The sequence below is a fragment of the Colletotrichum costaricense genome (assembly GCF_030867565.1).
Source record: "Colletotrichum costaricense strain IMI 309622 chromosome Unknown Scaffold_2.1, whole genome shotgun sequence".
Taxonomy (NCBI): Eukaryota; Fungi; Ascomycota; class Sordariomycetes; order Glomerellales; family Glomerellaceae; genus Colletotrichum; species Colletotrichum costaricense.
In genome coordinates, this window is record NW_026848231.1 from 1,258,364 (window position 1) to 1,285,967 (window position 27,604).

General features: G+C 55.8%; 14 protein-coding genes across 14 annotated transcripts; 8 read left to right on the forward strand and 6 right to left on the reverse strand.

Moving 5' to 3' along the window:
* Positions 1-486: 486 nt before the first annotated feature.
* On the forward strand, positions 487-3,571 carry CCOS01_02040 (uncharacterized protein; the record flags this gene model as incomplete). The annotated part of the gene is made up of 3 exons (XM_060450232.1): positions 487-621; positions 771-3,366; positions 3,420-3,571. 3 exons carry the CDS (start codon positions 487-489, stop codon positions 3,569-3,571), a joined length of 2,883 nt encoding a protein of 960 aa, XP_060318882.1.
* A 129-nt stretch (positions 3,572-3,700) lies between these two features.
* On the forward strand, positions 3,701-4,060 carry CCOS01_02041 (uncharacterized protein; the record flags this gene model as incomplete). The annotated part of the gene is made up of 1 exon (XM_060450233.1): positions 3,701-4,060. The coding sequence occupies one exon, from the start codon at positions 3,701-3,703 to the stop codon at positions 4,058-4,060; it is 360 nt and encodes a 119-aa protein (XP_060318883.1).
* A 506-nt stretch (positions 4,061-4,566) lies between these two features.
* Positions 4,567-5,760, reverse strand: CCOS01_02042 (uncharacterized protein; the record flags this gene model as incomplete). The annotated part of the gene is made up of 3 exons (XM_060450234.1): positions 4,567-4,773; positions 5,305-5,381; positions 5,544-5,760. The coding sequence occupies 3 exons, from the start codon at positions 5,758-5,760 to the stop codon at positions 4,567-4,569; spliced, it is 501 nt and encodes a 166-aa protein (XP_060318884.1).
* Positions 5,761-6,714: 954 nt separating this feature from the next.
* CCOS01_02043 (zeta toxin) lies at positions 6,715-7,698 on the forward strand (the record flags this gene model as incomplete). The annotated part of the gene is made up of 1 exon (XM_060450235.1): positions 6,715-7,698. The coding sequence occupies one exon, from the start codon at positions 6,715-6,717 to the stop codon at positions 7,696-7,698; it is 984 nt and encodes a 327-aa protein (XP_060318885.1).
* Positions 7,699-8,574: 876 nt separating this feature from the next.
* CCOS01_02044 (organic hydroperoxide resistance protein) lies at positions 8,575-9,264 on the forward strand (the record flags this gene model as incomplete). Its single annotated transcript, XM_060450236.1, has 1 exon — positions 8,575-9,264. The coding sequence occupies one exon, from the start codon at positions 8,575-8,577 to the stop codon at positions 9,262-9,264; it is 690 nt and encodes a 229-aa protein (XP_060318886.1).
* An 888-nt stretch (positions 9,265-10,152) lies between these two features.
* Positions 10,153-10,492, reverse strand: CCOS01_02045 (uncharacterized protein; the record flags this gene model as incomplete). Its single annotated transcript, XM_060450237.1, has 2 exons — positions 10,153-10,253; positions 10,309-10,492. 2 exons carry the CDS (start codon positions 10,490-10,492, stop codon positions 10,153-10,155), a joined length of 285 nt encoding a protein of 94 aa, XP_060318887.1.
* Positions 10,493-11,113: 621 nt separating this feature from the next.
* On the forward strand, positions 11,114-12,562 carry CCOS01_02046 (A49-like RNA polymerase I associated factor; the record flags this gene model as incomplete). The annotated part of the gene is made up of 3 exons (XM_060450238.1): positions 11,114-11,249; positions 11,316-11,641; positions 11,699-12,562. The coding sequence occupies 3 exons, from the start codon at positions 11,114-11,116 to the stop codon at positions 12,560-12,562; spliced, it is 1,326 nt and encodes a 441-aa protein (XP_060318888.1).
* A 738-nt stretch (positions 12,563-13,300) lies between these two features.
* On the forward strand, positions 13,301-14,370 carry CCOS01_02047 (enoyl-CoA hydratase/isomerase; the record flags this gene model as incomplete). Its single annotated transcript, XM_060450239.1, has 2 exons — positions 13,301-13,497; positions 13,746-14,370. 2 exons carry the CDS (start codon positions 13,301-13,303, stop codon positions 14,368-14,370), a joined length of 822 nt encoding a protein of 273 aa, XP_060318889.1.
* Positions 14,371-14,553: 183 nt separating this feature from the next.
* On the reverse strand, positions 14,554-17,136 carry CCOS01_02048 (uncharacterized protein; the record flags this gene model as incomplete). Its single annotated transcript, XM_060450240.1, has 1 exon — positions 14,554-17,136. The coding sequence occupies one exon, from the start codon at positions 17,134-17,136 to the stop codon at positions 14,554-14,556; it is 2,583 nt and encodes an 860-aa protein (XP_060318890.1).
* Positions 17,137-17,604: 468 nt separating this feature from the next.
* CCOS01_02049 (Sas10 domain-containing protein) lies at positions 17,605-19,473 on the reverse strand (the record flags this gene model as incomplete). Its single annotated transcript, XM_060450241.1, has 1 exon — positions 17,605-19,473. The coding sequence occupies one exon, from the start codon at positions 19,471-19,473 to the stop codon at positions 17,605-17,607; it is 1,869 nt and encodes a 622-aa protein (XP_060318891.1).
* Positions 19,474-20,420: 947 nt separating this feature from the next.
* Positions 20,421-21,536, forward strand: CCOS01_02050 (short-chain dehydrogenase; the record flags this gene model as incomplete). Its single annotated transcript, XM_060450242.1, has 2 exons — positions 20,421-20,534; positions 20,601-21,536. The coding sequence occupies 2 exons, from the start codon at positions 20,421-20,423 to the stop codon at positions 21,534-21,536; spliced, it is 1,050 nt and encodes a 349-aa protein (XP_060318892.1).
* A 167-nt stretch (positions 21,537-21,703) lies between these two features.
* Positions 21,704-22,657, reverse strand: CCOS01_02051 (uncharacterized protein; the record flags this gene model as incomplete). Its single annotated transcript, XM_060450243.1, has 3 exons — positions 21,704-21,860; positions 22,012-22,505; positions 22,595-22,657. 3 exons carry the CDS (start codon positions 22,655-22,657, stop codon positions 21,704-21,706), a joined length of 714 nt encoding a protein of 237 aa, XP_060318893.1.
* A 744-nt stretch (positions 22,658-23,401) lies between these two features.
* Positions 23,402-24,719, reverse strand: CCOS01_02052 (glyoxalase; the record flags this gene model as incomplete). The annotated part of the gene is made up of 5 exons (XM_060450244.1): positions 23,402-23,433; positions 23,498-23,607; positions 23,700-23,944; positions 24,025-24,229; positions 24,409-24,719. The coding sequence occupies 5 exons, from the start codon at positions 24,717-24,719 to the stop codon at positions 23,402-23,404; spliced, it is 903 nt and encodes a 300-aa protein (XP_060318894.1).
* A 511-nt stretch (positions 24,720-25,230) lies between these two features.
* CCOS01_02053 (2,4-dichlorophenol 6-monooxygenase) lies at positions 25,231-27,410 on the forward strand (the record flags this gene model as incomplete). The annotated part of the gene is made up of 5 exons (XM_060450245.1): positions 25,231-25,417; positions 25,483-25,563; positions 25,640-25,785; positions 25,854-26,470; positions 26,543-27,410. The coding sequence occupies 5 exons, from the start codon at positions 25,231-25,233 to the stop codon at positions 27,408-27,410; spliced, it is 1,899 nt and encodes a 632-aa protein (XP_060318895.1).
* Positions 27,411-27,604: the final 194 nt, after the last annotated feature.

Consider the following 27,604-nt stretch of genomic DNA (forward strand, 5'->3'; position numbering starts at 1 on the left):
TACTTCCAGCGCCTCCCTCCTTCAACTCCCTCTCCGATCACCGCTCGATACACCACGACCCCCCGAACAAATCCATCCTTGCCCTTCTTTACCTTCTTCGACTTTCGCTTCGTCGACACAATCCTGCACCCACCCACGGACGCTACGACGGTCCTTCCCTTCTGCATCAACCTGGTCCGCGTGCACCCCGACCTATCGGATACCTGCCTGTCGCTGCCTTCACAGTCCCCTACCTTTCGAAGCACCGACACCAGGGTTCTGGCTGCTGCTCCCGGTTCTGCCTGATCTCCTCTTGCTTCTCTTTCGGCGCACCTTTCTTCCGCCAAATCTATCGAATAAATCCATCACAACCACCATCTCCCCAATTTCGATCGTGTACATGACACCCCATCCGGCCGACGTCTTTCGAATAGCATAGGCCAAAGGCCTGACCTGAACGCTACCCCCGAACTCGCATCCTCACAAGCAGCATTACAGGCGATCAACATGGCGGAACGGTTACCCACCTCGTCCTCTTCAGGACGCAGGCGACGCGAAGGCGACGCTTCTATCGGAGACTTTGTTATTGGAGGCGAAATCGGCAAGGGCAGCTTTGCCCAGGTGTACAGCGGTCACCACAAGGTTCGCCAGCTCCCCTGTCCGTCGTGTTTTCCTTGAGGCCTGTTGCGTGTATCACCTTCTGTTGTTCCTCCTGATTTGCTCAAGTGCTATGACTCAACTTTGGCTTGCATTGTTGTGTTGCTCCAAATGTGCTAATTCTCTTTTAATAGAACTCCAAGGCAACCGTCGCTATCAAATCAGTAGAAATGGGACGCTTGAATAACAAGCTACGAGAGAACTTGTACGGAGAGATCCAGATCCTCAAGACTCTTCGCCACCCGCACATCGTCGCCCTCCATGACTGCGTCGAATCAGCCACACATATCAACCTGGTGATGGAATACTGTGAGCTCGGTGACTTGTCATTGTTCATCAAGAAGAGAGACAAGCTAAGCACCAACCCTGCAACGCACGAGATGGCGAGGAAGTACCCCGTTACCCCTAATTCGGGTCTCCATGAGGTTGTCACACGCCATTTCCTTCAACAGCTCGGCAGCGCTCTCAAGTTCCTGCGAGAGAAGAATTACGTTCATCGCGACGTCAAGCCTCAGAACCTTTTGCTCCTACCATCACCAAGATTCAGGGAGGCACACTCCCGCCCGATCTTGACCGCCAGCCAGGATTCACTGATTCCTAATGCTGGTCTCGCTTCTCTTCCGATGCTGAAGCTCGCAGATTTCGGCTTCGCTCGTGTCCTCCCGTCAACGTCGCTCGCCGACACTCTCTGCGGATCTCCTCTCTACATGGCTCCAGAAATCCTTCGCTATGAGCGGTACGACGCGAAGGCCGACCTGTGGTCTGTAGGCACGGTGTTATACGAGATGATTACTGGTCGTCCGCCATTCCGCGCCCGGAACCACGTAGAGCTCTTGCGAAAGATCGAAGCTGCCGAAGATCGGGTTAAGTACCCCAAGGAGCTCGTGGTCAGTAAAGAGCTGGTCAAGCTCATCGGCAAGCTTCTCACTCGTAACCCGGTCGAACGCATGAGATTCGAAGACTTCTTCAACGATCCAATTTTGACAGAACCCATTCCAGGCACTGTTGAAGATGATGCGCCGCCGAAGCCTGAGGCAAAGGCCTCGCGCGATCTGCGGTCTCTCGGCAGGTCCGATTCCACGTCATCGTTATCACGTCGGCTCTCTCTTCGCCGGCAAACAGAGACTGAGCCTGTACGTGAGCAAGGCGAGTCAGCAAAATCGCCTCGTGAGAAGCCTCTTAGATCGCCGAAATTGCCCAGTCCCATCGAAGGGCGCGCCCAGCAGGCCATTGATGCTGCGCCACGTCCAGGCCAGTCTCCGGGGCAAGAAGTTGGGGAGGGACTCGGAATTCGTCGTCCGCCTATGGCCCAACCCTCCACTTCTGCACCAGCCCGGCCACACAGACTCTCTAATGCAGCTCTCAACCGGCCTTCTGCACGAGCCTCCGCCTCCCCGCCGACATCGTACTTGAACGACAATCCGGCAAGGAACAGACTTCGTCCCGTCACCGAGCGGAGTGTCACCGAACAAGAGAAGGCGGCACAAGATGTGGCATTTGAGCGAGACTATGTTGTGGTCGAAAAGAAGCACGTTGAGGTAAACGCGTTTGCTGATGAAATGGCCGCTAACCCACGTCTCACGTCACTCTCGCCAAAGACTGGCCAGATGATTCGCCGAGCCACGCAACAGGGACCGCCCACCTCGACGACCGGCGCCGGCCGAGTCCAGCCATCCAGTGCAGTTCAGATCGCTTCAGGCAAGGGGCGTCCCGGTCATGAGAGCCGCGATTCGTACGACGGGAAGAATTTCTCCGCCAGCCCGACAACTCAAGGCTTTATCGCCAAAGCTATTTCAGACGCCAGCGTACGATTGTTCGGATTCAAGGTACCGCAGCATGTGCTGGGCGGAAAGGGGGCGTCTCCTCCTCTGTACAGCCCATTCCCTGCCTACCCTACCCCTTCAGGTCCCGTCGGCCTCATCGGCGATGGAAAGCAAAACGCACCAGCCGACGAAGATGCGCGAGCTGTCAAGCTCATCCAGGATTTCGCTCACCGAAGTGACTGTGTCTATGGATTTGCCGAAGTCAAGTACAAGCAGCTTTTCCCTCTCGCCCCGTCAATGGAGCACGGACTCGGTGGTACGCCGACCGATCAGATCACTGGCGATGAGGACGGCCTCACAATCGATGCCGAGGTTTCCTTGTCTGAGGAGGCTTTGGTCCTGTACGTCAAGGCTCTGACGTTGCTAGCTAGAGCCATGGACGCTGCAAGCCTATGGTGGTCACAAAAGACACGTGGGGATACAACATCTGCGGCAGAGGTTTCCAAAGAGGGCCTCGCTCAGCGCATCAACTCCACCGTTCAATGGGTTCGGACTCGTTTCAACGAAGTCTTGGAGAAGACCGAGGTCGTCCGGATGAAACTCATTGCCGTCCAGCAAAAGCTTCCTGAGGATCATCCCAGCCACCCGAGCAACCACGGCGGAGTCTCGGCTTCGTCAGCTACTTCAAGCACCCCCGATGTCTACCTCACGCCGGGCATTAGTGCGGAGAAGTTGATGTACGACCGAGCCATTGAGATGAGCAGAACAGCCGCCATTGATGAAATTACCAACGAGAACCTTGAGGGTTGCGTCACGTATTATGTCACGGCCATTCGGATGCTGGAGGCTGTTTTGGACAACGACGAAGACGCAGTAAAGCGGCGCTACTCTAGCTCAGGCAAGGAGTTGCCTCGCGAGGAGACGTCTAGTGACCTGGACAGCGACGACCAGCTGGCCGTGAATCGGAGTAAGTGATGGGCAGCTGTATCCATGTTTTCTTATGGCACTAACATTTAGCAGTGATTCAAATGATTACCGCACGTCTCTCAACTGTCCGCAAGAAAATGGCCATGATTGCAGAGGCATCGAGGTCGCAGCAGGCCGCACAGCTCCAAGGCCGCAGACGTAGCGGGGATGTGACGCCTCGCAGCGTGCCATCGCACGCGTCGTAAGGCGCAAGAAATTGATAGGGAGGGCATCGCTCTTGTTTCACTGGAAAACAAAACGTAAAAAACCAAAAATCACCAGCCTCGCGGCTACGAATTATTGCTTTATTTGATTCTGAGGATTTTTGGCCAACAATGGCGGACTCGACACTCATATTGCAGCGGGTGTCACGGGCCGGAATACCTCACATCACTTTTCATACATCGGCGTTGGGGGAATGGGAATTCGGCATTACTAGGGATTCACACGGGCTTTCGTCTTTCACTCATACCTCATCTCATTGGCGTTGGGAATCTGAGGCTGCGAGCTCACTGGCGGTGTGGCCAGACAATACTGTTGTTTCTGGAGTCCGCACGAGTGCAAGGAAGGGCAATCACAGGACCTTGAACCGGCATTGCAGCTTGGCTCTCACTGGGTTCTTTCTCATTAGGTTAGGAGGTCTATCGGGGGATGGCAACGGGCGAACATGGCCGTCCGTTGAACACGAAGGATGATGGATACCTTTTGAAGTACTGCTGGCGGAGACAATTTGGTCTTTGCTTTTTATAGTCGTCAATATTGAGAAAATTTGCCTGCCATTGAGATTTGTCCTAGTACTTTGGTGACGTGGATTTGACGCTGTCTGGCTCAGCCTGGAGAAATACCACTTGACCCTATTTACTGTTTCAAATACTGGTTTCCACTCTGCTTCTCTGTACAAAGCAGGGATCTAAACCTCGGACGAGTGTGCGTCAACTTCACTTCCCAACATCTTTATCTCGAACCTACCTTGCCTTGCTCTCCTACCCCTTCCCTTCTGCCTCTTACCTCCTCTGCCAACACTCTCGCTTTCCTCGCGCGCGAATCGTTCCCCATCGGCCGCCAGGACTTTGCACGCAAGGGCCTTTACCGATCTGCAACCCCTGCCCTCACCCGTCTGCGCGCTGATGAGCTGCCGTCCCACGCCCCGCGAGCGCAGGTCTCCTAGCTTGCGCATCTCGGCTTCGCTCCAGTCGCTGAGTCAGAGGTAGCTTTTGGCCCGGATGTGTGCCGTGTAGTCTCCCGCGAGGTCCCTGCCTTGGGTGCGTTGGTCTTTTGGCTCTTTTGGCTCTTGCGTTGTGACGACGATGCTGTCGTCGCCATCATCGTCATCATCATCGTCATCATCATCGTCATCATCATCAATCGTGCGGCCTTCGACTGGGGTCTGAGGTTCAATGTAGGGCCCCTGCTATTGCTGTTGCTAGAGGCGAAGTTCTTCTTCCTCCTGTCGTTGAATCTGGATATCACCATCATCATCACCTTGCCCAATCCGAGCATTCATCTGCCGCCGCCCCCCCTCCCCCTTCCCATTAGATCTGGTCCAACTCAATAGTTTGTCAAGAAGATTGTGGTAACTGCTCTGGCTAGTTCAAGTTTGTCGATACAGGCTAAATTCGAAAGTTGTGATAACAGGGAATGGGTTTGACGGCGTTCTACTTGAGCCTGGTATCATTGATGGAGTCGATGATTTGCTTGAATGTATTCTTCATGGCGTCCGAGAAACAATGGAAGACAGTATTTCTTCATCTGCCAAGATTTGAATAAGACCACAAGGCATTGTTCCTTGACCAAGAGCAGCAAAGCCGAGTCCTGGAATAGTACATCTTGGTTCTATTTTCTGAAAGAGAAGATGATCGTGACACGAACTTTGTAAAGCAAACGGTGAGAGGGATGAATGGTACGATATTCCAGACCGCCTCAAAAGTTCTCAACGAACAAGGTTCGACATGTTGTGCAAGGTCACCTTCTTTCCCCCTCCGTCGAATGAGAACCCCCATGTACAACGCACCTTACCTAAGAAAGCAATAATATCCCACATATTGGTTTAGGCATCATATTAAATTCATCCGTAACTTTAAAGGCACGGCAAGTCAACCTTGATGGCATCACGCATTTAGTACCAGAAAGCTTGTCAGTAAGGTCAGGATTCTCTCCATCAAAGCCGAAGGCCGAAACGGGAGTTCCGCGCCGCCGCGGCGCGGGGCGGGTGACCCGAATTGGCAAACAACCGAGATCCGATCATGATTCCCGATGACAGAATTCCGGATGATGGAAGGATCTGCAGGGGGCCCGGCAGCGCTGCGCCGGGGGCAGTGCCCGGGCCCGCCCGGGAGTTTGTCATACCCTGTACCAGAACCTCGGGTCGGGCACCAACGAACGTAATGCAACTCATTGCCGGCATAGTCGGGGTAAAAGAAACTTAGCCATCTTCTGACAAATCTTTGCCTCCCGGAAACAAACAAGGAAAATGCGACTCTGATCGCAGTTCTACTATATCTGGCATCCCGTCATGTCGCGCTCGTTCTCGGGCCGCTTACTGCTCAACCTTAGTTCCCGTACATTAGTACCTCACCAAGCAATGTGCTAAGGTAGGCAAGGTAAGGTAACTTTAGCCAAACCAAGATCTGCCGAGGGACGGCTTTGTGAAGTCAAAGTTCCCAAACCACACCCCCATTGAGTCCACAAAGTTCTTTGCCGCTGGTCGGCTCGACACTGGAAGCCGTGATTGGATCAAGTCAAGGGTTCCCGTCGCGTGTGTGGAGTCCGAGTTACCGCTGGGGGGAGAAGGAAAATCAGGAAAAAAAACTGAGAGAACGCCATGATCCCATCCCATCACACTGCTCTCGGGCGCGCGCGGGGGGTGGGTGACGGGAGGGCGATAGGTTCACGTCAAAGAGCAACCGTACCTAGGCCGCCCCCCCTTGACTCGCTCAACTCTCCCCCTTCACTTCCGCCAAGGATAGGCGAATTTATACTTTTGCGAGATAGGCAGGGCAAAGACGAGCGGACTTTGGCAGTTTGTTTCCTTCCGGTTTCCCCGGGTATGCCGGATTTATTGGCACAAGACACTTGTGCGCCTGATTTTCCGTGTATTGACTCCGCCTCTGCATGTTAAACACCACTTGGAGTCACCTGCTTTTTTTTTCCCTTCCCCCTTCTCCTCACGTCCCCTCTCAGCGAGGAAAAAAAAAATTATACCCAAAACTCGGGGGAGGTTTCTTTCTTGGAAATTTGCTAGATAAGGTAGACTCGGTACCCAGAAGAACGCCCCGAGGGATCAGTAATTACAGTTTTTCATCGCAACCCACTTCCCCAAAACTCCACAAACACAGAAAGAAGAAAAACGATGCCACCACCACCAGATCTATCCCGCCACGTCCTCCCAGACGCAGAGGCACGGGAGATCTTCACCAACAAGATCCTCCCCGCCGACCTCCCCGCGACCCTCACCCCGCACCCCCGCCGGTCTCGGCCCCTGGCCGTGCTGATAGTCGGCCAGACCGGCGCCGGCAAAACCCGCTTGGCGCCCGCCGTGCTCGACGCCATGACCCGCATCCACCCGCCCGCCCACCTCATCGCCGACCTCTACAAGGCGCACCACCCTTCCTACGCCGCGCTCGTCGCGTCAAGGGACCCCGCGCAGGCCGCCCTCGCGAGCCCCGCCACGGGCACCGACGCCCGGAGGTGGCTGGCCATGGCCGTCGCCGAGGCCGTGGGGCGCAGGCTCGACGTGCTTCTCGAGAGCGCGTGCCGGCACCCGGACGATTTCCGCGAGCTGGCGCGCGCGTTTGGGGCGGGAGGGTATCGCGTCGAGGTCGTGGTTATGGCTGTGCCGGCGGCGCTGAGCAGGCTGGGCATCCTGCACCGGTTTCACGAGAGGTTGCCCGAGGCCGGGCCGGCGGGGGGCCTGCCGATCCGGCTTACGCCGGTCAAGATCCACGATGATTCGTACGGCGGGCTGACGAGCGTGGCCGAGTGGATCGACGAGGTGGACTTCGTGGACCGGGTGCTGGTCGTGCGGAGGGGGAACCTGGTCGCGTTTGCTGACGAGAAGACGTCGACGACGGCGGGCGGGAGGCTGCGGGGCAAGGTTGCCGAGGCGGTGGAGAGGGAGCGGAGGCGGCCTCTGACCGGGGCGGAGAGGGCCGTCGTGGTGAGGGATCTGGAGACGCTGACGGCGCGGGATGCGCGGTCGGGGGAGCAGGTTATGGGGCTGCTTGAGCCGCTGTTGGTGGATGAGGAGGACGAGGCGTACCCGGAGCTGCGGCCGTTGGTGTTTCCTCCTGAGGGGCCGCGGGAGGCGATGCTGACTTTGGGTGAAGAGGCATGATGGGAGATGTTTGTTTTTTAATTCCCGGATAGAGTGGTATAGGGTGTCACGTTTTTTCTTTGCATGAGGCGAAGCTCTGGATGGATCAAGATTACACGATGATGGCATCTGATAAGGGCAAGGTAGAGGGAGGCATTTGCTGGTAACGATTGGGACGCGACAAGATGGTGATTTTTATGGGGGGAAAAGATATATCATGTTCTTGGATGCACGCTACTTGCTTCTCATTTCTGTCTTCGTCTCCATTGCTTCGTGAACAAGGCGACTGTCAGGATATACAGCGAGAAGAGCCTACAATAGGTGCATGCCGTGAGATTAAGAAGAATCATGTCCTTGTGCGCCAACAGAGTTAAAAGGAACTTGTCCGATCACTCTCTTGGAAACTGCTTCTACATGACTTTGATCGATGTTCGGAGTTGCGTTAGAACCTCGCCCTTGTCTCGAGACTATTTGAGTTGATGGCTCTGGCAACCAATGTACCTGGGCTACTTGGCGTGAACGGAAACAGATATTGTGCTAACATACCTTAGATACTAAGTAGAAAACGTCCATGTTTGTCACTCGCAATTCTTTGGGATGGAATGCCCCAGATGAGTCAGCTTCAGGACTTTGCGGTCCGTTAGGGGGGCTTGCGATGCTCGACCTACGGTGCCTTATCCAATACGTCACCGGTGACCGGTACATTCTCAAGACGATCCAGAGCTAAGCTCCAAATGCGAGAAGCTATAAGGTCAACAAAAGAGCTTGCAAAGCTCTCGAGCTCTCTCTGTTCAAACCCCATTCACATTACTCAATTCACCTCAATTCTGTATCCTTCATATTCCTTGCTTAAAATTGTGTAACTCTCAGCACTCGATAGACCAACCATCCGCAAAAATGTCGGCCTCGATTCGCTCCCTCAGACTGGCGCAGCGCGCACCGCAGATCCTCTCCCGCGGTACTGCCGCAACCCGCATCACGCCACTAGCACACCAACAAACCCGTCTCCTCAACACCGAAACCGCACCAGTTCTCTACTCCGCCCACGCCAAAGTCGTCGGCGCACGAACGGGCCACGTCCAGGGCGACGACCTCGTCGTCGACCTGACCATGGCCAAGGCCCTCGGCGGCGCCGGCGACAAGGGCAAAACCAACCCGGAAGAGCTCTTCGCCGCGGGCTACGGCGCCTGCTTCCAGAGCGCCATGAACGCTTCGGCGGCGAGCTTGGGGGTGACGATGCCCAAGAAGCCCGAGGACAGCGTCGTGGATGCGACTGTGCATCTGGTGGGCGATATGAAGAAGCTTGATATGGGACTCAGGGTGAATTTGAAGGTTCGGGTTAAGGGTCTGAGCGACGAGGAGGTGCACAAGGTTGTGGAGAGGGCGGAGGAGGTTTGTCCGTATAGTCGGGCTACGAGGGGTAACGTCGCTACGACGATTGAGGTTGTTGGGTTTGAGGATGGGGGAAATGCTGGTGGTGAGGCCAAGGGAGGGAAGAAGGGTGATGGTAAGGCGGGCGAGAAGAAGAAGGGCGGTTCGGACAAGATGTCTGGTGTTGAGCCCAAGGGACACAGCGATTATCAGTGAGGACGAAGTCCCATTGCGTGTGTAGTACTACCTGTATTATTTCCGATGGCATGATGCGCAGATCATAGAGGAATGGAAGCGTATGCAATTCAGTGTTCACACTGCAAAACATAAGTAGACTGCACTGAGAGCACCACTCGTAGACCGCATTAGGGGCTCGGTTCGCTTGGTCTTGCCCTTCACTTGGAGTAAGGTAACTTCAGAAAGGCTGGCTGTGACCCGGAATACGGGTATGAGCTGACAAGAAAAGTGAAGCAATGCTCGTGGGATCTTGTCTTTCTCCGTGCTTTGGTCATCTGAAGGGCGAATGCGGCCTCAAGCGCTGCCAATACACCCGGTTCCGGAACAGGCCCCACTCCGGGCATGAGTGGAACCCGGATGACCCGCCTCCGTAGGTCCGTACATGCCGGCGTTGATCCGGTGCGGGGCAGGATGGGAGCTGAGGACGGGATGAACGGAGCAGAGGACCTGGAGTGCCTGTCAGTGAGCTCCCGTCAGGGCAGAGGACCAGTGAGGTCAAGCCAATTGAAGGCACTTTACATGCCTGCCGTGTCCTGGACGTTCCAACACTTTGGTGAGGGACGAGGAGCTTTAGGTGGCAGTGTGGGGTCTGTGTGGATTACATAATGCGGTAGTAGGGTTGGCTGCCCTACGGAGCTCAACCACTAAAACTTCCCCTCCAGGCGCGTGACAGTTGGAGGAAGGAAGTTTCATCACCAACATCTCTCACCAAGGAAGAGTAAGTACTGCGCCCCTTCCCTACCCGCTACGCCCATCGCGATGTCGTCAGCGCCAATTCTGCGAGGGATTGGAGAGCTTTCGGCAAGCAATTGGCAGGGTTGATATTTGCGCGCAATGCGAATCCATCACTGACATATCGCAGCTTCGTCATTCAAGATGAGAGCTAAGTGGAGAAAGAAGCGCGTGCGTCGTCTCAAGCGTAAGAGAAGAAAGATGAGGGCTCGCTCGTAAGTTTACCAATCGATATCATTGATACGAGGATTGTGGTTTGACAGAAACACAGCAAATAAACAACTCGCCCCCCTCCCCTCGACCTGACCATCTTTTGAGATGACGGCAAACAACTCACGCGACTCGCCAAAACGGATATGCGATAGCCAGCATTCGTCACCAGCGACTCAGTCTGTCTCGGCTCGCTCGAGACTTCTACATTCACACTACGGATTGGAACTACGGGACTTGGGGTCATGATTTGAACGGCGCGCATGTCTGGAGACGCATTGAGAATTCGACGAAGAATGGAACACCCGACAATATGATCGGTCGAGATGACGATATGATGAGGACGCGGTGTTTATGGAACAAGGCCGCAGGAAGCATGATGTCTTGACGCAACGCGGATTTGGAACTGGGATCAGGACTTGCATGACAATTGAAAGGCAGATACTTGCTTCCTCACAAAATCAAAAAGTGAATTAAAAACTCCAAAACAAAAGTCCCTATCTGAGTGACTGTGAACTGAATAAGACATCGTTTGATCTTGTGCATCGCTTTGCTTCAATTGCAGCGTCTGCAAGCTCAGCCCACCTAATTTCTTCAATTTCATCCTGTCAGTTTGAGTGCGACAACCGAGCTGTGACGTTTTGTCGACCCAGCTCGAGTGGGGTCGCCTGCATGAGGCGCTCCCGCACGCTTGCTGCTAGGCTACACACCGCCTGCCCCTTAGGGATAATCCAACGCCGGTTTGCCGACTTTTTTTTTCTTCCCTCCACCTCAGTCTGTCTCTGGCCTAGGACCCCTACAGAAAATATTTCCAGAGGCCGTCGCCATCCCACCAACGGCAGATCACTACCCGAGCCTAGCACAAACCTCGATCACCGACGCAAACATGACGGACGCAAGTGCACGAAAGAGAAAGCGCGACCTCGACGGTTCATCCAAGTCCAAAAAGAAGCAGGCCACCGAGCCTTCCACAGTTGTCGTTTCTTCATTTCAGAGACCTCAGCTCTGCCCGCCAGTACTAGGTACGGACGATCTAGGCCCCGTCTGCCTCTCAATTGCAGCCGCAGACGATCGCTAACAGTTCGAAGCTTCCTCTCCCGGTATCCGGTTAGCGAAGGGTGTGCAGTTCAACCCATACGTCAAGCAAGATGCCTCATCCGTTAAGCGACGATCAAAAACCCCCGCAGTGTCGCAGGATCTCGTTCTGCACTCCAATACCCACCAGACGATGGACTATACAGCGAGAGAGGACGGTATCAGCGACAGCCAGCAGGCCCTGAAGCACTATGTCGGCATTTACGACCCCGAGACCGGCAAGCTTCAGGTAGTGGAGGCGAAGAAGATGGTGGTTCGTGGTGTGGCCAGAGCAAAGCATGCGTCAGAAGAGGCCATGACAGCGCCGGCAGATTACCAGGTATGCCCAGTCACGCCACACAAGGGTCCTTGAAAGACAACAACTAACGCCGAGCAGAGCTTTTACGATCTCAAGAAAGACCTTGGCCAGACGTTCGGTACGAAGAAGGCGAAGAAGGCCATCGAGTCGGTTGCTCTCAACGCCATCGCCCCCGGCAAATCAAGAGACAGCGCGCCCGAGAAGCTCGACACGGCAGCAAAGGCGATCCTGCAAGAGATTGGCGGCGTCACCGCGACAATGGCATCGCGCGAGCAGCTGCAGGCCGTCGTCGACGAAGCCAAGCCTGTACCCAGGCCCAACCTCGAAGCGGAAGCGATCCAGGACGTCTACGACCCCGACGAATTCATCGGCCGCGAGATCCTGGCGGCGATCCCCGTCAAGGACTGGATCGACCCGGCAAAGAAGGGCGAAGAGATTCTCTGCTACTCTAGGCACGTGGCAGCCCGCGTCAAGAAGATTGCCGACTCGGGTAACATCACCAAGATGCGCCTGCTGCGCTACTTTTACTTCCTCTTCACATTCTACACCATGGCGACGCCGGGCAAGCAGCGCGGCACGAAGCGCATACCGCCTCGGGATAAGCTCAAGGAGCGCATGGAGCCGGCGCCGCAGGTGGTCATCGAGCACATCCGGCGCAAGTTCTCCGACGGCGGCGAGATGCGCAAGTTCCACATGGACCTGCTCATCACGCACTGCTGCGCGGTCGCGTGCATCATTGACAACTTTGAGGTGGAGACGTCCAAGCTGCGCGAGGACCTGCGCCTCGACCAGAAGGATATGAATAACTACTTTTTCGAGATTGGCGCCAAGGTCAGGCAGGGCGCCTCCAAGGAGAAGGGCGTCAAGGCCCCGCACGTGGCCAAGCTCGCGCTGCCGCTCAACTTCCCCAAGCTCCGATCTGTCGCGCCGAAACGCCGTTAGGGTGGTGAAGCGGGCGACGGTGATGAGCCGAGGACACCGGAGAGGAGGCGGCTTCGCGAGGCGATTAGGGTCAGATCGGTTTGAATGTGTGTGCAGGCGGATATAAAGCGACTCTGCGGCGGATGCCTCTACGGCATTGTGGTGAGGTTGAGAAGGGCCTCATTCCTTACCTTTAAGGTTTAGGAGGCGGGTGGCCAGGGGACATTTACAAAGAATGATGGGAGTCTGCTGTTGCTGGCACTCATGACGATACACATACCTACCTTACGTACGCGATACTCTCAAGAAGTAGATGGGCGTATAATTACAAAACGCTACGCTGCATAGGGGGCCCGGAGTCTAAAATTTTGAATTAAAGAACCAATACCTGTGACATTGGACCTGATATGTAATCCGCTGAGAGTTGTATGAAGCAGGTATCGTTCGTTGTTGGGTGCAATGGAGCGCTAGCACCCCGCAATGCCACCCCGACCTGCCGAGGCATCTCGGTGCAGTGTGGGGTCCGGGGTAGCCAGACCTTCCCACCCTGGCTCAGTGGCCACTTGATGTTTGATAAACCCGACGACCTGCCACCCCCCTAGCTCACCTTACCTGGGGTAGATTAGGATTCTCACTTCAAGTGTCACATTCAACAACATCTCATTGCTTCAAGTTCATATTTACAAGAAAGAACCAACGCCAATTGCTTCAAGAAAAAGACACATCTGATCAAGACAATTCTCCTCTACACACATCACAATGGCAAGCCCCGAGGACTCCGTCATCTCCCTCGAGTACCGCGGCCGCGTCGCGCTGCTCACAATCGACAACGACCGCAAGCTCAACGCCCTCGCGCAGCCGCAGTACTACGACCTCGCACAGAAGCTCCGCGAGATTGCCCTGCACGACGAGGTTTTCATTACTGTTCTCACGGCCAAGGGACGCTACTTTTCTGCGTGAGTTTTTTACATCTTCTCCTACCTTGGCTCATCACTGCCGTAAACTTCTGTGGTGAATTGGACCTCGGCTTAATCTCACACCGCGGCTGCGACCCCCCCCAACAAAACTCTCATGAGAAACTGAAGCTGTTCAAACAGCCAGTCCAACCTCCAAGCCAAGCGCATCAACTGGATGAGAAGATGAAATCACAAGACAGTCAAATAAAGAAATGATCTGAACGAATACTGACCGAAGTCAACCACAGCGGCGCCGACGTAAGCATCGCCCGCGCCTCCCCCTCGGGCCCAGAAGCCCACAAACACTGGCTCCAATCCTTCGTCGCCTTCAACCTAAACATCACCCAAGCCTTCTACACCCACCCCAAGATCCTCGTCGTCGGCCTCAACGGGCCCGTCATAGGCCTCTCCGCCGCCCTCGTCTCCTTCGCCGACTTCGTCTACGCCACCCCCGCCACCTTCCTCCTCACCCCCTTCTCGTCGCTCGGCCTCGTGGCCGAGGGCGGCGCCTCCCGCGCGCTGGTGCAGAGGCTGGGCATCTCCAAGGCGAACGAGGCGCTGATTATGAGTAAGCGGATCTCGGCGGAGGAGCTGCTGCATACCGGGTTTGTGAACAAGGTGTTTGAGACGGGGAAGGGGGAGGATGCCGAGTTTAGGGAGTTGGTCCTGAGAGAGGTTGACGAGAGGTTGGGGGAGCATTTGATCGGGGATAGTTTGACGGGGATCAAGGCGCTGATTCGGCGGCCGGATATGGATGCGATGGATAAGCAGAATTCGCAGGAGGTGTTTGCTGGGTTGGAGAGGTTCATGAGGGGGATCCCGCAGGAGGAGTTTAGGAAGATTGCGAGCGGTGAGAAGAGGCATAAGTTGTGAGGTGGTTCGGCGTAGAGATTAAGATTGAGATGAATCGTAAAGGGACTTTATAGAACGTCTCAAGAGAGAAAGATAGAGTGCAACGTCTTCATCATGTCATGGACCACTTTTAGACTCGGCATATGATGGGAATTTCCATCCATGATCTACTCGTGGGGGGTATCTATATACAAATTCTCAACTTCACAAGAGACCGAAAAGCAGGTTCGTCTTCTTGTGGTACTCCTGCGACGACTTGCTTATCCGCTGGCGCGCCCCGTCGCCGTCTAAGCCCGTGTGTTTGAAGATCTCGTCCTCCAGGCTCGCGAGGTTGTTGTTTTGGCTTGCCGCGGGGGCATCGAGGTAGCAGCGGAGGAAGGACACGTCGTAGAGCCATTGGATGAGGAGATCGCGACGCTGTTGGGCGAGGCCGTCGTCCACCTGTGCCGGTGCCTTTGCTGCGGGTTCGGTGGTCTCTGGTTCCTGTTCTGATTTCTCTTCCTTCTTTTCGTCTTCGTCTTCTCCGTTTGCGTCTTCTGGCTTTTCCTCGCCTGAAGGAACCTCCGGCTTCTCTGCTTCAGACGCCTCGACCTCCTTGTCATCACCATTCTCCTCTACCGAGTCCTTGGCACAATCGTCAGGCTTCGCATCAGAGCTATTCCCGGTGCCATCCTCCGCCAGGTGCGCGTCCAAGGCCTCGAGCCACATCTCGCCCAGCTGCGTCCCGAGATGCCGCTTAATCACGCCCACGGCCACCGCGCTCCAGAGATCCATACCCGCATCGCCCATCTCCGTCGACACGTCCCGCAGGAACTGGAACACCCTAGGCGAAGGCTGCGTGGGCAGCTCGGGACTGCCCTCCCACAGCGGCCGCCCAACAACAGTCTTTTGCGTGAGCGCCCTGGCCTTGAATGTTTCTAATGGCTGCGCGGCCACGGTAATGGACAACCGTTCGTGCAGCGACGGGACAACCTCCAACCCGAACCGCTTAACGGCGTCGAGCTTCGGCAGACCCTCGCGCACGTCGCGCAGGATGCGGAGGAGGTACATGGCCACCTTGCCGCTGTTCTGCGCACCCTCCCTAGACCGCCAGAGACCCGCCAGCTTCCCGTCCAGGTCCGCAAAGGCCTTGACCAGCGTCGCGTCGAGCTTCTCGTGCAGCGTCCGCGGGTCCTCTCTGCTGAGCAGCTGCTGCCTCGCCTCGATCGTCTCCTCGTCCTCAATCTCGTCAATGTCGTTGTCCCACCGCTGCCGCTTGAGCTGCTCCACCACCTCGCCCACCTCGTCGATGATGTGCCGCCACGACTGAAACCCGCTGACGGCCTTGGACACGGCGTCATTGCGGCCGTGCAGCCGCGCGACGAGCTCCTGGAGGAAATGGTCGGCGCCGTGGATCAGGTCGATATCGAACCCGCGCACGTTCCACAAATCGACCCCTCCGTCCGTCACGCCGTCCTGCCACGAGTCCAGCGTCGCCGACACCTCGGATCCGACGAGGTGGAGCTTGTTGACTTTGGTCTCGACGACGCGGAGCATGTGCCCGTTGACGGCGCCGCGCAGCTCGTCGAGCATCTCGGAGGGATCGAACCCGCGCGCCTTGCCGCCCTCGCGGATCCAGAGCTGCAGCACGCTCGTCCGCAGCTCCGTGATGGCCCTAAACTCCGTCATCCGCTCCATCGTCTTCCTGAGCCCGTCGACGAGGACCTCGCCGCCACGCTTCGCCCAGCTGAAGAGCATGTCCCGCGCCTGCGGGCCGTCGAGGTCGTCGTGCCGCACAAAGGGCGTGAAGAACTGGATCTCCTCGCCGCACCACCGCTCGTAGACGTCGAGGCGCAGGCACTCGAGCGTCTTGAGCGTCGCGTCCGCCAGTAAGGGGCTCTTTTTGAGGTTCGATAGCGCGTCGGATAGCTTGAAGGGCACCAGGGCCTGCACGTCGAGCAGCGTCTTGGTGTACAGCGTCAGGCTCTTGAGCACGTCCGCCGTGCTCCTCTGCCGCTCCTTGGTGTCTTCGACGTCGAAGGCCAGGGCCATGGCGGCTCCGCGAACGCGCAGGAAGTGGTTGACGACGTCGCGTGCGCCGGAGCTGGTGGCCAGGCTGTACGCGCAGAGCGCCTTGAGGACGTCTTGCTGCTTGACGGACTCGCCCGTCCGCTCCAGCAGGGTTTCGATATTCCGCAAAAGTCTCCTCCTCAGCCCGCCCAGGCTCTTCTTCGCGGTCTCGACTGTGTGTCCGACGTCACTCTCCAGAAGCAGAGCCCCCTTCTCCGCCTCTAGGCTCTTCACCAAAAGCCTGCTCAGTACCAGCACCTTGCTGGCAAGCACGACCCTATCACCCTTGCTCAGATCCTGGCTCCCAACACCGGAGGCCCCAGAGCCCCGGAGCACACGTCCAACGACGAGCCCGCAGGCCTCGAGCAGCCTCGCCCTGGCAATCACGCCGATAACCCCACCGCCGGCGCCGTTGCCGCTGCCGCCCAGCTCCCTCGCGCTCCGCTCGAACCCGCCCAGGCCCGTCACCTTCTTCCCGACTACCCCGCGGCCGCAGCGCCCGCCCATACCGCCGAGGACGTTCTGCACGGCGTCGTTGTCCTTGCGCATCTGTACGATTGTGTCGGCAGTGCCGAGGAGGTCGCGGTAAGAGCTGCCGACCTGAGTACGCAGGCGGCTCGCCTTTTCGTCAATTTCGACATGGAGGGCTCTATGGATGCCGCGGATCTGCGGGAGGGTGTAGGTCGACGAGAAGACTTGGGCGGAGGAGGTGAGGGTTGAGAGATCGGGGGTCGCCATTTTGGTGGTGGTGGTGACGGTGATCTTTCGAGGACGGTTTCGAATGGGGTCGTTATCGATGGGTCCTCGGATTCATTGAGATTTCTTCGTATGCGGAATTCTCCTTCTATTATGTTTCTATATTCGTGAGGCTTCTGCGCTGGTCTCGCGCCTGCCTTTTGGGTGGCGATTGTAGATTTGCGGTTGGAAGCTTGAGCTTGGATGTTGAAGCTGTGCTGGCCACATGGAATGGAATTTGGTGGGGCCAGCTTTCTCGAGCTTCGGGACCCTGCAATTTACCCCAGCTAACAAATCAATCTCACTTACAGTGCCAGTCTCCCTCCCTCACATTGAACCACTCATAACCACATATCGGTGCAGAGTGGTAGTCTACCCAATTGAAAGCACATCGTCAGAAAGAAACGCTTCAAGTTTATAAACTTTTGAAATTCAATTGTATTACGTGAAGGCACCGACGACAACGTAACTCTACAATTTCCTCGCCCTGACAATGCCCGTCGTGATACCCGACATCTCACCACCGTAGCCGCCCTTGGGCTCGCCTCCCTTGTACACGGCCTTCATGCTCCTCAGCTTCTTCTGCTTCTCCTCGTACTTCATCCTCTTCTTGACGCGCGGGTTGCGGTTCTCCTTCTTGCGCTTCGGCGTCAGGCCCTTGTTCTTCTCGATCGCGTACGTGATCTTGCGCTTGCCGTCCTCGCCGACAATCTCCTGCTCCACGATGCGGTCCGCCTTGCTGGCCGCCGCCAGCGCCGCACTGTACGCCGCCTTGTCCGCCTTCTTCTTCTTGGAGGAGGCGGCCACCATGTCGTAGTACTCGTCGTCCCCTTCCTCGCGCAGCGCCGCCGCCGTCTTGCCCTCGTTGTCGTCGTCGCTGTCGCCGTCGCCGAGGTCGGCACCGAATTTCTGACCGCGGGATTCGGCTTCGCGGTTGAGGCGGGCCTGGCGGTCGCGGAGACGCTCGCGGTAGGGGATATCCGCGTCGCCACCGGCCGCGGCGCCGGCGTCGGCGCGCTTGTTGGCCTTTTGGACGATTTGCGAGGTGTAGAAGCGCAGACTCTTCTTGCGGGCGGCCTTGTCCGCGGCCGTCCGGGCGTCGAGGACCTCCTCCTCGCCAAAGTCGGAGTTGTCGCCCTCCTCCGTAGCCTTGGCAGCCTTCTTGGTCTTCTTGCTGCTCTTCTTAGACTGCTTGAGTAGGTCGTCGAGGTCGGCGAGCGATTCCTCGACGGCGGCGGCCTTCTTCTGCGCCTGCTTGTTCTTGGACTTGGCCGCCTTCTCGAGTCTCCGCTGTCTCCTGATCTCCTCTTTCGCCGCGGCGAAGGCATCTTCGTCTGCATCGCCGGCGGGGGCGGCGCTGATGTCCTCATCGGCGGAGGATACCTCCATCGAGTCGTCGGGCCGTACTGGCGCAGCGTTCTTGACCTGCTGCCACGCGTCGCGACACTCCAGCAGCGTCTCCATGACGTCGTGATCGCGGAGTTCGGCGGGGTCGAGCGTCTTTTGGGCTGTTGAACCGTCGCGTGCCGGGGATGTGAGGATGGCAAAGTAACTTGCCAGTGCGGCGACGTAGCAGCCGAGGATCCAGTACTTTACGGCCTCGAGCGATTGGCTCGACTTGCCGTGGGCGTCTTTCTGCAGGATGGCCAGTTGCGGTTGCAGGGTCTGGAACTCGTTCACCAAGTGCTCGAACTCGGGGTATCTGCTCTGGAGGATCTTTGTGCGCTGCTCGGGACCCATGTCGTCCGTGATCTCGACGTCCTTGAGAACCTCTGTGACAACGTCCTGGTCCTCTTCGTCCTCCTCGGCGGCTGCCAGCCATTCGCCCTCGTCGAACAGAAAATCCTCCTCGGACATCTTAGCCAGCTTCTTCTGCTGGAGGCGCTTGGCCTCGGCCTCTTCCTCGAGCGCATCGGCCTCGGTCTCGATTTGGTCGGCATTGTAGTATTCCTTCTTTGAGGAACCCCACCAATTCGGGTCGTTCTCATTCTCTGCCCCTTCGCCCTCTTCCTCAACCTCCTCCTCGGCCGCAGCAGCCTTGCCCTTCTTGGACTTCCGGGAGGGCTTCTTGGTCTCTTGGTCGGAATCGTCGCCGTCGTCGAGGTCCAGGATTTCTTCGTCCGAGTGTTCCAGGAACTTGTCCTCCTCGTCGGCCTTCCTTCTCCTCTTGGATTTAGGGCCCTCGTCGAACATAATCTTGTCGCGGTTCAGGAAGTACTCGTCTTCTGAATCGGCGACATCTTCGTAGCTGGTGATGGGGCCCAGACGGGCATCGGCGGGGTCGAAGTCCTTGGGGCCAGTGCGCTCGTTTTGGCCAGAGGCCTTTCTCTTCTTCGCCATCGTGGCCGATCGATTTGACTGAACAGATCTGGGGTCGAAGCGTAGGGTGGAAGGGTTGGAGCGAAAGTCGATTTCGGTGATGAGAATCGGGCGTTGGATGGGGCGGGATCTCTTTGCTGCACTTTGACGGCTACGAAAAATGTTCTTGCACCGTCGAGCGCAGAACTTTTTAGTGGAGATGCATCGGCAGGGATGTTTCTCATTGGTTTTGAGCCTCAACCTAACGGTGGGGTCCACACTTGGCCGTCCCACGGTCAAATCGATGTAAGTCAGCAACATATCACTCAACTATCACCGTCTCAAGCACATCATTTGCTCTCGTCAATGGAAAAAATTGGACTTTGATTTTTCTCAAAGCTCGAGGATACATGATAATCCCCGACCAAAATTGAATTCGAATACAAGCTGGTTGCACGAGATATGAAGGATCTAAGACTACTTCACAGTTACACAATGTACTTTCTTAGCGGCGCAAGCTGGCAAGCTGGGTCAGCATGCTCAGTTGACAGAGCCGTTTGAGATGGGTACCTTGGGTATTGAGCGACAGGAATATACAATTGGTGAAAATCGTATTGAATTCAACAAGCTTTCGAAGTGTCAGCACTGCTGTAAATCAAGATTGAAATCAGGAGGGCTAACCCAAGCTGGCCAACCTGTCATACCATTCCACTAGACGAACGCCGTCAGCAGCCACTTGAAAGTACAATTTACCCCACCAGGAACGACAGGGACCTGGATCCTAATGGCTGCGCACACCCACGCACCTTACTGGACCGTGTCTACGAATGATTACCTTAGGGGAGGGAGCACAGGAGCTACTCCAACTACAACGCCTCGCGCGTCTCGAGCAATTCATCACCGACAAAGCCGGAACATAAAGTCACGACGGCTCCCTCTCTCCCCTTTTCCAATCGCCCTCGGCCATCTTCTCTCCCAACTCGAGAGGTATGGAATACGCGTCGCAAGCTCTCTGGATCGCCCTGCCCGCCCTCGCAGCAGCCCTTCTCGCATCCGCAATGGGTCTGTTCAACTGGAAGAATCACATGCCCGTTGATGGCAAGGTACGCTCAATTCCTTGAATCCCCCCTTTTATTCACATACGCATACTCACCCGCACTCTTCCCCAGACCGTCCTCTTGACCGGCGCCTCCGAGGGCATGGGCCGCAGCGTCGCCCTCCAGCTCGCCGCAAAGGGCGCAAACCTCATCCTCATCGCCCGCAACGCCGCCCGCCTCCAAGAGCTCCTCGCCGAGTGCAAATCCGCCGCCAAGAACCCCTCCACCCAGCGCTTCACCTACATCACCGCCGACATCACAAAGGAAGACTACGCCACGCCCCTCCTCGCCGAGGCCACCGCCTGGAACGGCGGCCGCAGTCCGGACGTCGTGTGGTGCATCGCCGGCATGGCCTCCACCGGCTTCTTTACCGAGGTGCCCTTCTCCGAGACCCGCAGGAACATGGACGTCAACTTTTACGGCACCGCCGAGATGGCTCACGCCATCCTCCGCGTCTGGCTCGCCCCCGAGGCCCCCGTCGAGGCCGAGCCGCGCCACCTCATCATGACCACCAGCGTCGTCGCCTTCTTCACCGTCGCCGGGTACGCCCCCTACGCCGGCTCCAAGTGGGCCATCCGCGGCCTGGCCGACACCCTCTCGCAGGAAGTTGAGCTCTACCCACAAAACGTCAAGGTCCACGTCGTGTTCCCCGGGACCATCACGAGCCCCGGCCTGGAGAAGGAGAACTTGACCAAGCCCCAGATCACACACCAGCTCGAGGAGCTCGACCCCGTCCAGTCGCCCGACGAGGTCGCTAGGGCTGCCATTAAGGGACTCGAGCGTGGGGATTACTTTGTAACGGTGGCGTGGCTGGGCAGCTTGATGCGGTGGAGCGGTCTCGGCGGTTCCCTGCGCAACAACTGGGTTGTCGACACGCTGGGCATCTGCCTCTCATCCTTGGTCTGGATCTTTATTTTGCCCGATATGTTGAGGCAAATTAGGAATTACGGCAAGAAGCACGGGCATCCTGCGACTTATGCTAAGCCCCAGCCGAAGCCAAGTTCATGAGGAATCGACTTTGGTGCTTAAGAAAAATGAAAGATAATTGATACCCCATAATGTTTATTAATGGCAACTCCACTATCACACTATGAGTTTACTGCGGTTCTCCAACACCCTACAACCCAGGGTCGGCGAGTGATCATAGAGTAGAATGCTGGTTGACTTGACCCTTTTCACGCCTCAGTCCCTGTCGGTGGCTGATCAATATGTCCATTAAAGACTTGCGATAGGTGCGTCTCTGTCCGGACGGTCAACGGCTGCAAAGTTGCGAGCAAAGCCTTGTACTCTTGTGTCTCCAAATGAGACTTGAGGTGCTCCTGAGTCTTTGCACTACATGTGGCGAGAAGAAAAATAGGTGTTAGCGATTTGCAACATATGTCCCGGTGTAGTATGATAAGGTAGGAGCGAGAGGAAAAGCGAAAACAACCCAGTCCAGGAGCAACTACTACCCAGATGGGCCGTTCGTAACAAACTCACATACCGTAACCACAATGTCGCCAAACTCCTATCCATAACCTCTCTCAAAACAGCACAACTCTGCAACTCTCCCTCCCCAACCTCCCTCCCCCTCTGCGCTTTCCCAAACCCCTCCAAACTCCTCACAACCTCCTCCCTTCCCCCCTCCTCCACCGCCCAAAAATGCAAAACAGCAACCGCGCTATCACGAGAATCCTTCCCGGGGTCATCTTCCCGCTTCAACCAGCCGCCGGCGAGGTCATAGTGATGCAGATCATAGTCCGGGCTGCCGATGCCTTGAGCGGTCTTTAGCAGCTTCTGCTCGTCCGCGAGGCGCATCTCGCGCTTGAAGACGTCGGTCGAGGTGTGGCCGAGGAAGAAGCCCGCCGGGTGGGTGTAGCCTTCGAGGCCCCAGAGGGTGTCTGGGGAGGAGGCGGAGAGGTCGTGGCCCCAGTAGTAGCTGTTTCCCAAGGGTTCGGTTGCGGAGACGGCGCAGAGGGCTACGAGTCTTTCTTTCCACTGAGGGGGGTCAGCCGTGTGTAGAGTAGGTGCGTGAGAGTGCCTTGGAGGCTTTGAGAGTTCAACGCGATAGGTTGCAGGCTTCTTACTTTCTCCAGGGAGCCATCTGACCCGACGACACGGGCAACTACGAAGAACAACGGGCACGACATTCTGGCTCAAAAGTTTGAAGTGTTAGGTAGATGGGGTTCAACGTCGACGAGAGCTTTTCTGCCGCAAGACGAGCCCTGCCATGTACATCGCGGGCTGCTTCACATATTAAAGCCCTCACATTCTCAGATATTTCGCATCGGCTGCTCATTCGGACGGTAGATTCCAACATTCAATGAGTGCGGGGGAGAGCTCTTGGAGTTGGCATCTGGGCTTACCCCGCGGTTCGGTATGATTATCTCCAACAGTGTAGTCACCAAATCAGTCCGTCCGACGTTTCGAGACCTTGTGCAGCTACTTAGCGGAATACTTCGGGTACAGTATTCAGTAAATTTTGCGCATACATAGCCGGCCAGAAAGAATCACGAGAGCTAGTAATGAGGCATGTTGCGGGAATACTTTTCCTGATTCCGTGCTCCTGTCGCTTGAGGAGCTGTCTTGAGCGTGCCAGCATGGTAAGAGATATGTAGGCAATTATACGTTCTTCAAAATATTTACAATTGAGAAACAAGCTTCACTCATGACTCTAAAGTGTCAAACCTCGCTAATTTGGGCGAAACGTCTGTTTGTACGATACCATGAATTCGGTTTTAAATAGTGTTTGATAGAGCATATTCTAGTGAAGGCTGTACAGTGAACTTCACGACAACTCTTATGTCTAGAACAAGGTGTACTCTACAGAAGTAATTATCTTCTAAGTCTTCTCTTCCACTTGAATGTCCAAATCTTACCCGGCCCCAGAAATCTCAAAGTAAGAATCCCTCCGGGAGATCAGGCCCTGCGGCAAATCGTTAAGTTAGATCGACATCAGTTAAACCTCTTCTATGAGAAGGGACACTTACCCCAGATGTGAAGGCTATCAGGAGACGCCTTGGAATGATTCGGCGGATGAGAACTATTCATTTGATCGCCGTCGACGTAGTGCTCAAAGATGAACTTGCTAGGGTCGAACCTACGTAAATATTTTTGTCAGCCGGACGGAAGTAATGCCACCCAAGCATGCCCAAACTCCCCTCGGAAATGGCAAAGAGGAAGTAAACTCACCAATAATCAAAGATTTGACTCCCCATGACATGCCGCCCAACGCCCCAGCAATTCTCATACCCCCGCTCGCGAAGCCAGTCATGCCCGAGGAACTGCAGATCCGAGTCGTGGGTCTCAAAGGAGGCGTGATGGACATGGAACTTTGGGCCCTCAAAGAAGAAGAAGGAGTGGTGGTCTACGAGTTCTTCGCCGCGGTCGAGCCGTAGGAAGACTGTGACGTTGCGTCCGGTTTCGTCGTGCACGAGCTGCACTCTCTCGTGAGTAAATTTTTCTCGGGTACCAGAATGATAGGAGGGGATCAAGTCAGGGAGTGTGTTTGACTTACGTCGCTGGGGATGAAGTTGAACCGAGTCGTGAAGAAGTCGTACGTTTGCTGAAAATCCGTCACGCACGCGCCAAAGTGTCCCAGTTTGTGCACCGGTGCCGGACCAATAGACTTGTAAGTTGAATTGACCAAAAACACGTTGAGATCTCGACTTACCTTTATCAAACCGCTGAAATGTGCCCGCCTCTCTGTGCTTCTCAGTCGGCTGTCATTGTAGTCAGACATCTTGCTACACCATCACAAGACAAGAATGACAGCAGAAACACGTCTATACATACAAAATTGAAGTCTCGCTCCGGAAAAACCGTCGCCTTCTCACGAATCACCTGCCCTAAAACAAGGTGAAAGGGAAACTTATCAACACCGCCCTCGAACGTCACGCACCGGCCTCCACCAGGAGCCTTGCTCAACTCGTACGGCTCCGAAGCCCCGGGGAGCGTCTTGGACGCATACTCAAGATCCTCCTCGGACTCAACGACAAAGGCCGCGCCGCCGAAGCCGTCTTTGACACCGGCTTCGGCGCAGAGGACGAAGGGTTCGGGCCCGTAGCCCCGGTAGTATACGCGAGTGCCCTCGCGAGAGGCCTCTACGAAGCCAAAGTCGCGGAAGAAGGCTTCGGCTCGTCCAAGATTTTGGTAGGTATAGTTTATGTGTGCTATTCGCACGAGGTTGATTTTGCGGGGTGGAGCGGTCATCTTTGCTGTTGTAAGGTAGTTGAAGCTTGGTTGGGTCTTTGGAGGTGGGAATAACTTGTTCCTGGTCGGATATTGACACGATATACACTTGGAGGTAAAGGAACACTTGAAAACTTGAATCTTGGCATTTTGGCTACAAGTCTGAGCTATTCGAGTTTTATCATGCTTTCTGATAAAAATGTTTGCACTGCCGTAGTGTTTATCCGAGGTAGACCGGAGCAGCATCGTCAAAGACCGTGCCCGACTCCCTCTTGTCTTGGAGAAAATTACCCCGACGCAACGCAATCAAGCCAAAGAATAATAGCCCGTCACATCTGTCCGCGGAACGGAAATACTCACCATGTATCGTTTCATTCGGATTTACGACGCTTTGATGCTGCGAGATAACCGGCCGAGTTCTTCTTTCGTATATGACGAAATTCGATCGTTGTCATCTATTCGTGAGAACATTTCTTCGGCGGCAAGCTCTTAAACAACAGTCGCAATTGAAAATCATTCGGGGTCTCTAAAGATGACGATTTCGGAGACCGTCGCATCAACGACGGCCAGTGGGAGCCATGGTCCGGCGCCGGTGCCTCCAAAGGCAGATACTCAATCTCATGAGGGCAGCAGTGATTCCGCAGCTCTCGAGACTGACATGCTCATCATCGGCGCAGGTCCTGCCGGGGCCTCACTGGCTTGTTTCCTCGCATCATACGGTTCGTTCTGAGTGCGATTGGTTCTCGATGGGAGCTACCTTAGGCTGATATGTATCTTGACCTAGGACTCAAGGGAATCATGATCAGCGCAAGCCCCTCGACCGCAGATACACCGCGAGCTCATATCACAAACATGGCAGCTCTGGGTATGTTCTAGCTTCCGCTGGTCTCTGACCGCTTCTTTCCGATGTTCACCACGAAAACTTTTTGACATGTCTTCAGAGTGTCTCCGTGATATTGGTTTGGACAGAGAGCTTCAAGCGATTGCGACACAGGGTCATTGCATGCAACACACGCGTTGGTGTTATAGCATGGCGGGTGAGGAGTTTGCGCGTATCCCTTCATGGGGAAGTGACCCCAGAAGAAAGGTAACTATTCAACACTTCACGCTCAGGTCCGTACCAGGCAAAGATCTCAGAAGCTCACTTCACTTGAGGGTGACTACGAACTCGCGAGCCCCTGCGACCCCGTCGACATACCACAAACCGCATTAGAACCGATCTTGGTTCGATACGCAGCACACCACGGCTTTGTCGTGAGATTCAACACCAAGCTCGTAACCTGGAGCAGGGAATCTTCTCCCGAAGGGAGGTACTTGGCCACCGTCTGGGACATGGTTTCCAAGACCCACTACTCCATACGGACAAAATACATCTTTGGCGCAGACGGTGCTCGAAGTCTCGTCGCAAAGACACTCCAACTACCTCTGGTAGCAAAGCCTGGCGGAGGCCTGGCCATCAACGTTCTCGTCAAGGCCGACCTCTCTCATCTAATGGACCACCGAAAGGGCAACTTGCACTGGTTGATGCAGCCCGGGGTAGACCATCCCAGCTTCGGCTGGATGGGCATCGCGAGGATGGTGAAGCCGTGGTTCGAGTGGATGTTCATCCTGTTTCCGGACAAGGGCTTTGACCCGTCGGCCGAGGTGACTGAAGAGGCGTACAAGAAGCGGGTCAAAGAATTCATCGGGGACGATACTGAAGTCGAGGTCCTTTCTGTCTCGAAGTGGTTCGTCAACGATATTGTTGCCGAGAGATACTCGGAAGGGAACATGTAAGTAAGCCCCCGACGGACCTTTCATCCTCGTACATCCATCGCCATGGCACAAAGCTAACGAAAAATCAGATTCTGCCTCGGCGACGCAGTCCACCGCCACCCCCCGATGAACGGCCTCGGCTCAAACACCTGCATCCAAGACGCCTTCAACCTAGCCTGGAAAATCGCCCACGTCGAAAAGGGCCTTGCCGGTGCCGCCCTCCTCGAAACCTACAGCGTCGAACGGCAGCCCGTCGGTCTCGGGATCGTTGCCCGCGCCAACGAAGCCTTCCGGGACCACTACGCCGTGTGGCAGTCCCTGGGCATGCTGGAGAAGACGGCGGAAGAACGCGCCGCTGTCTTTGCGCAGCTCTCGTACACGACGAGAGAGGGGCGGGAGAAGCGTCGCGCGTTCCGCGAGGCGATTGGCCGGACGGCGCACGAGTTTCATGGGCTTGGCGTTGAGATGAACCAGGTTTACTCAGGGCCGGCGATCTATGCGGAGGATGAAAGTGGGCCGTATGCGCCTTCAACGCAGGAAGCTGAGGATCCTGTTACGTATTACGGTCCTTGTACTTATCCTGGCCGACGAATTCCTCATGTATGGCTAAATAGGGCGGTACCGAAGGAGCCCGTTTCAACTATTGATTTGGCTGGCAAAGGTGGCTTTACCATCTTCACCGGTCCCGGCGGGAGTCTTTGGCGCGAAGCGGCTGCTGCGGTTTCGGCGAAGCTGGGTTGCGAGATCAGGGTCTACTCCATTGGTTTCCGCCAGGATTGGGAGGACGTTTACTATGAGTGGGAGCGCGTTCAGGGGGTTGAGGAGTCGGGTGTTGTTCTAGTTCGACCGGATCGCTTTGTGGCTTGGAGACAGAGTGAGGTATCTGCTGACTTGGACTCGTGTTTCCAGAAGCTCCTGCTGGTGATGAAGACCGTCCTGCTTCGTGTTGATGCATGATGGAGTTTTAGTGCCATAGACATACTTGAGTTAGACTTGTCAGATCTACTTATACATTGCTCCCCGTATTCTCTGGATTCTAGTGTCTCATCAGAAGACCACAATCTTTTCTCCACGAGTTTTCTGGTGGTCGTTGTGGCCTGGATTGACTTCGATCAGCTGGTGAAACTCGCTCTTTTCCAACATGTGCGACA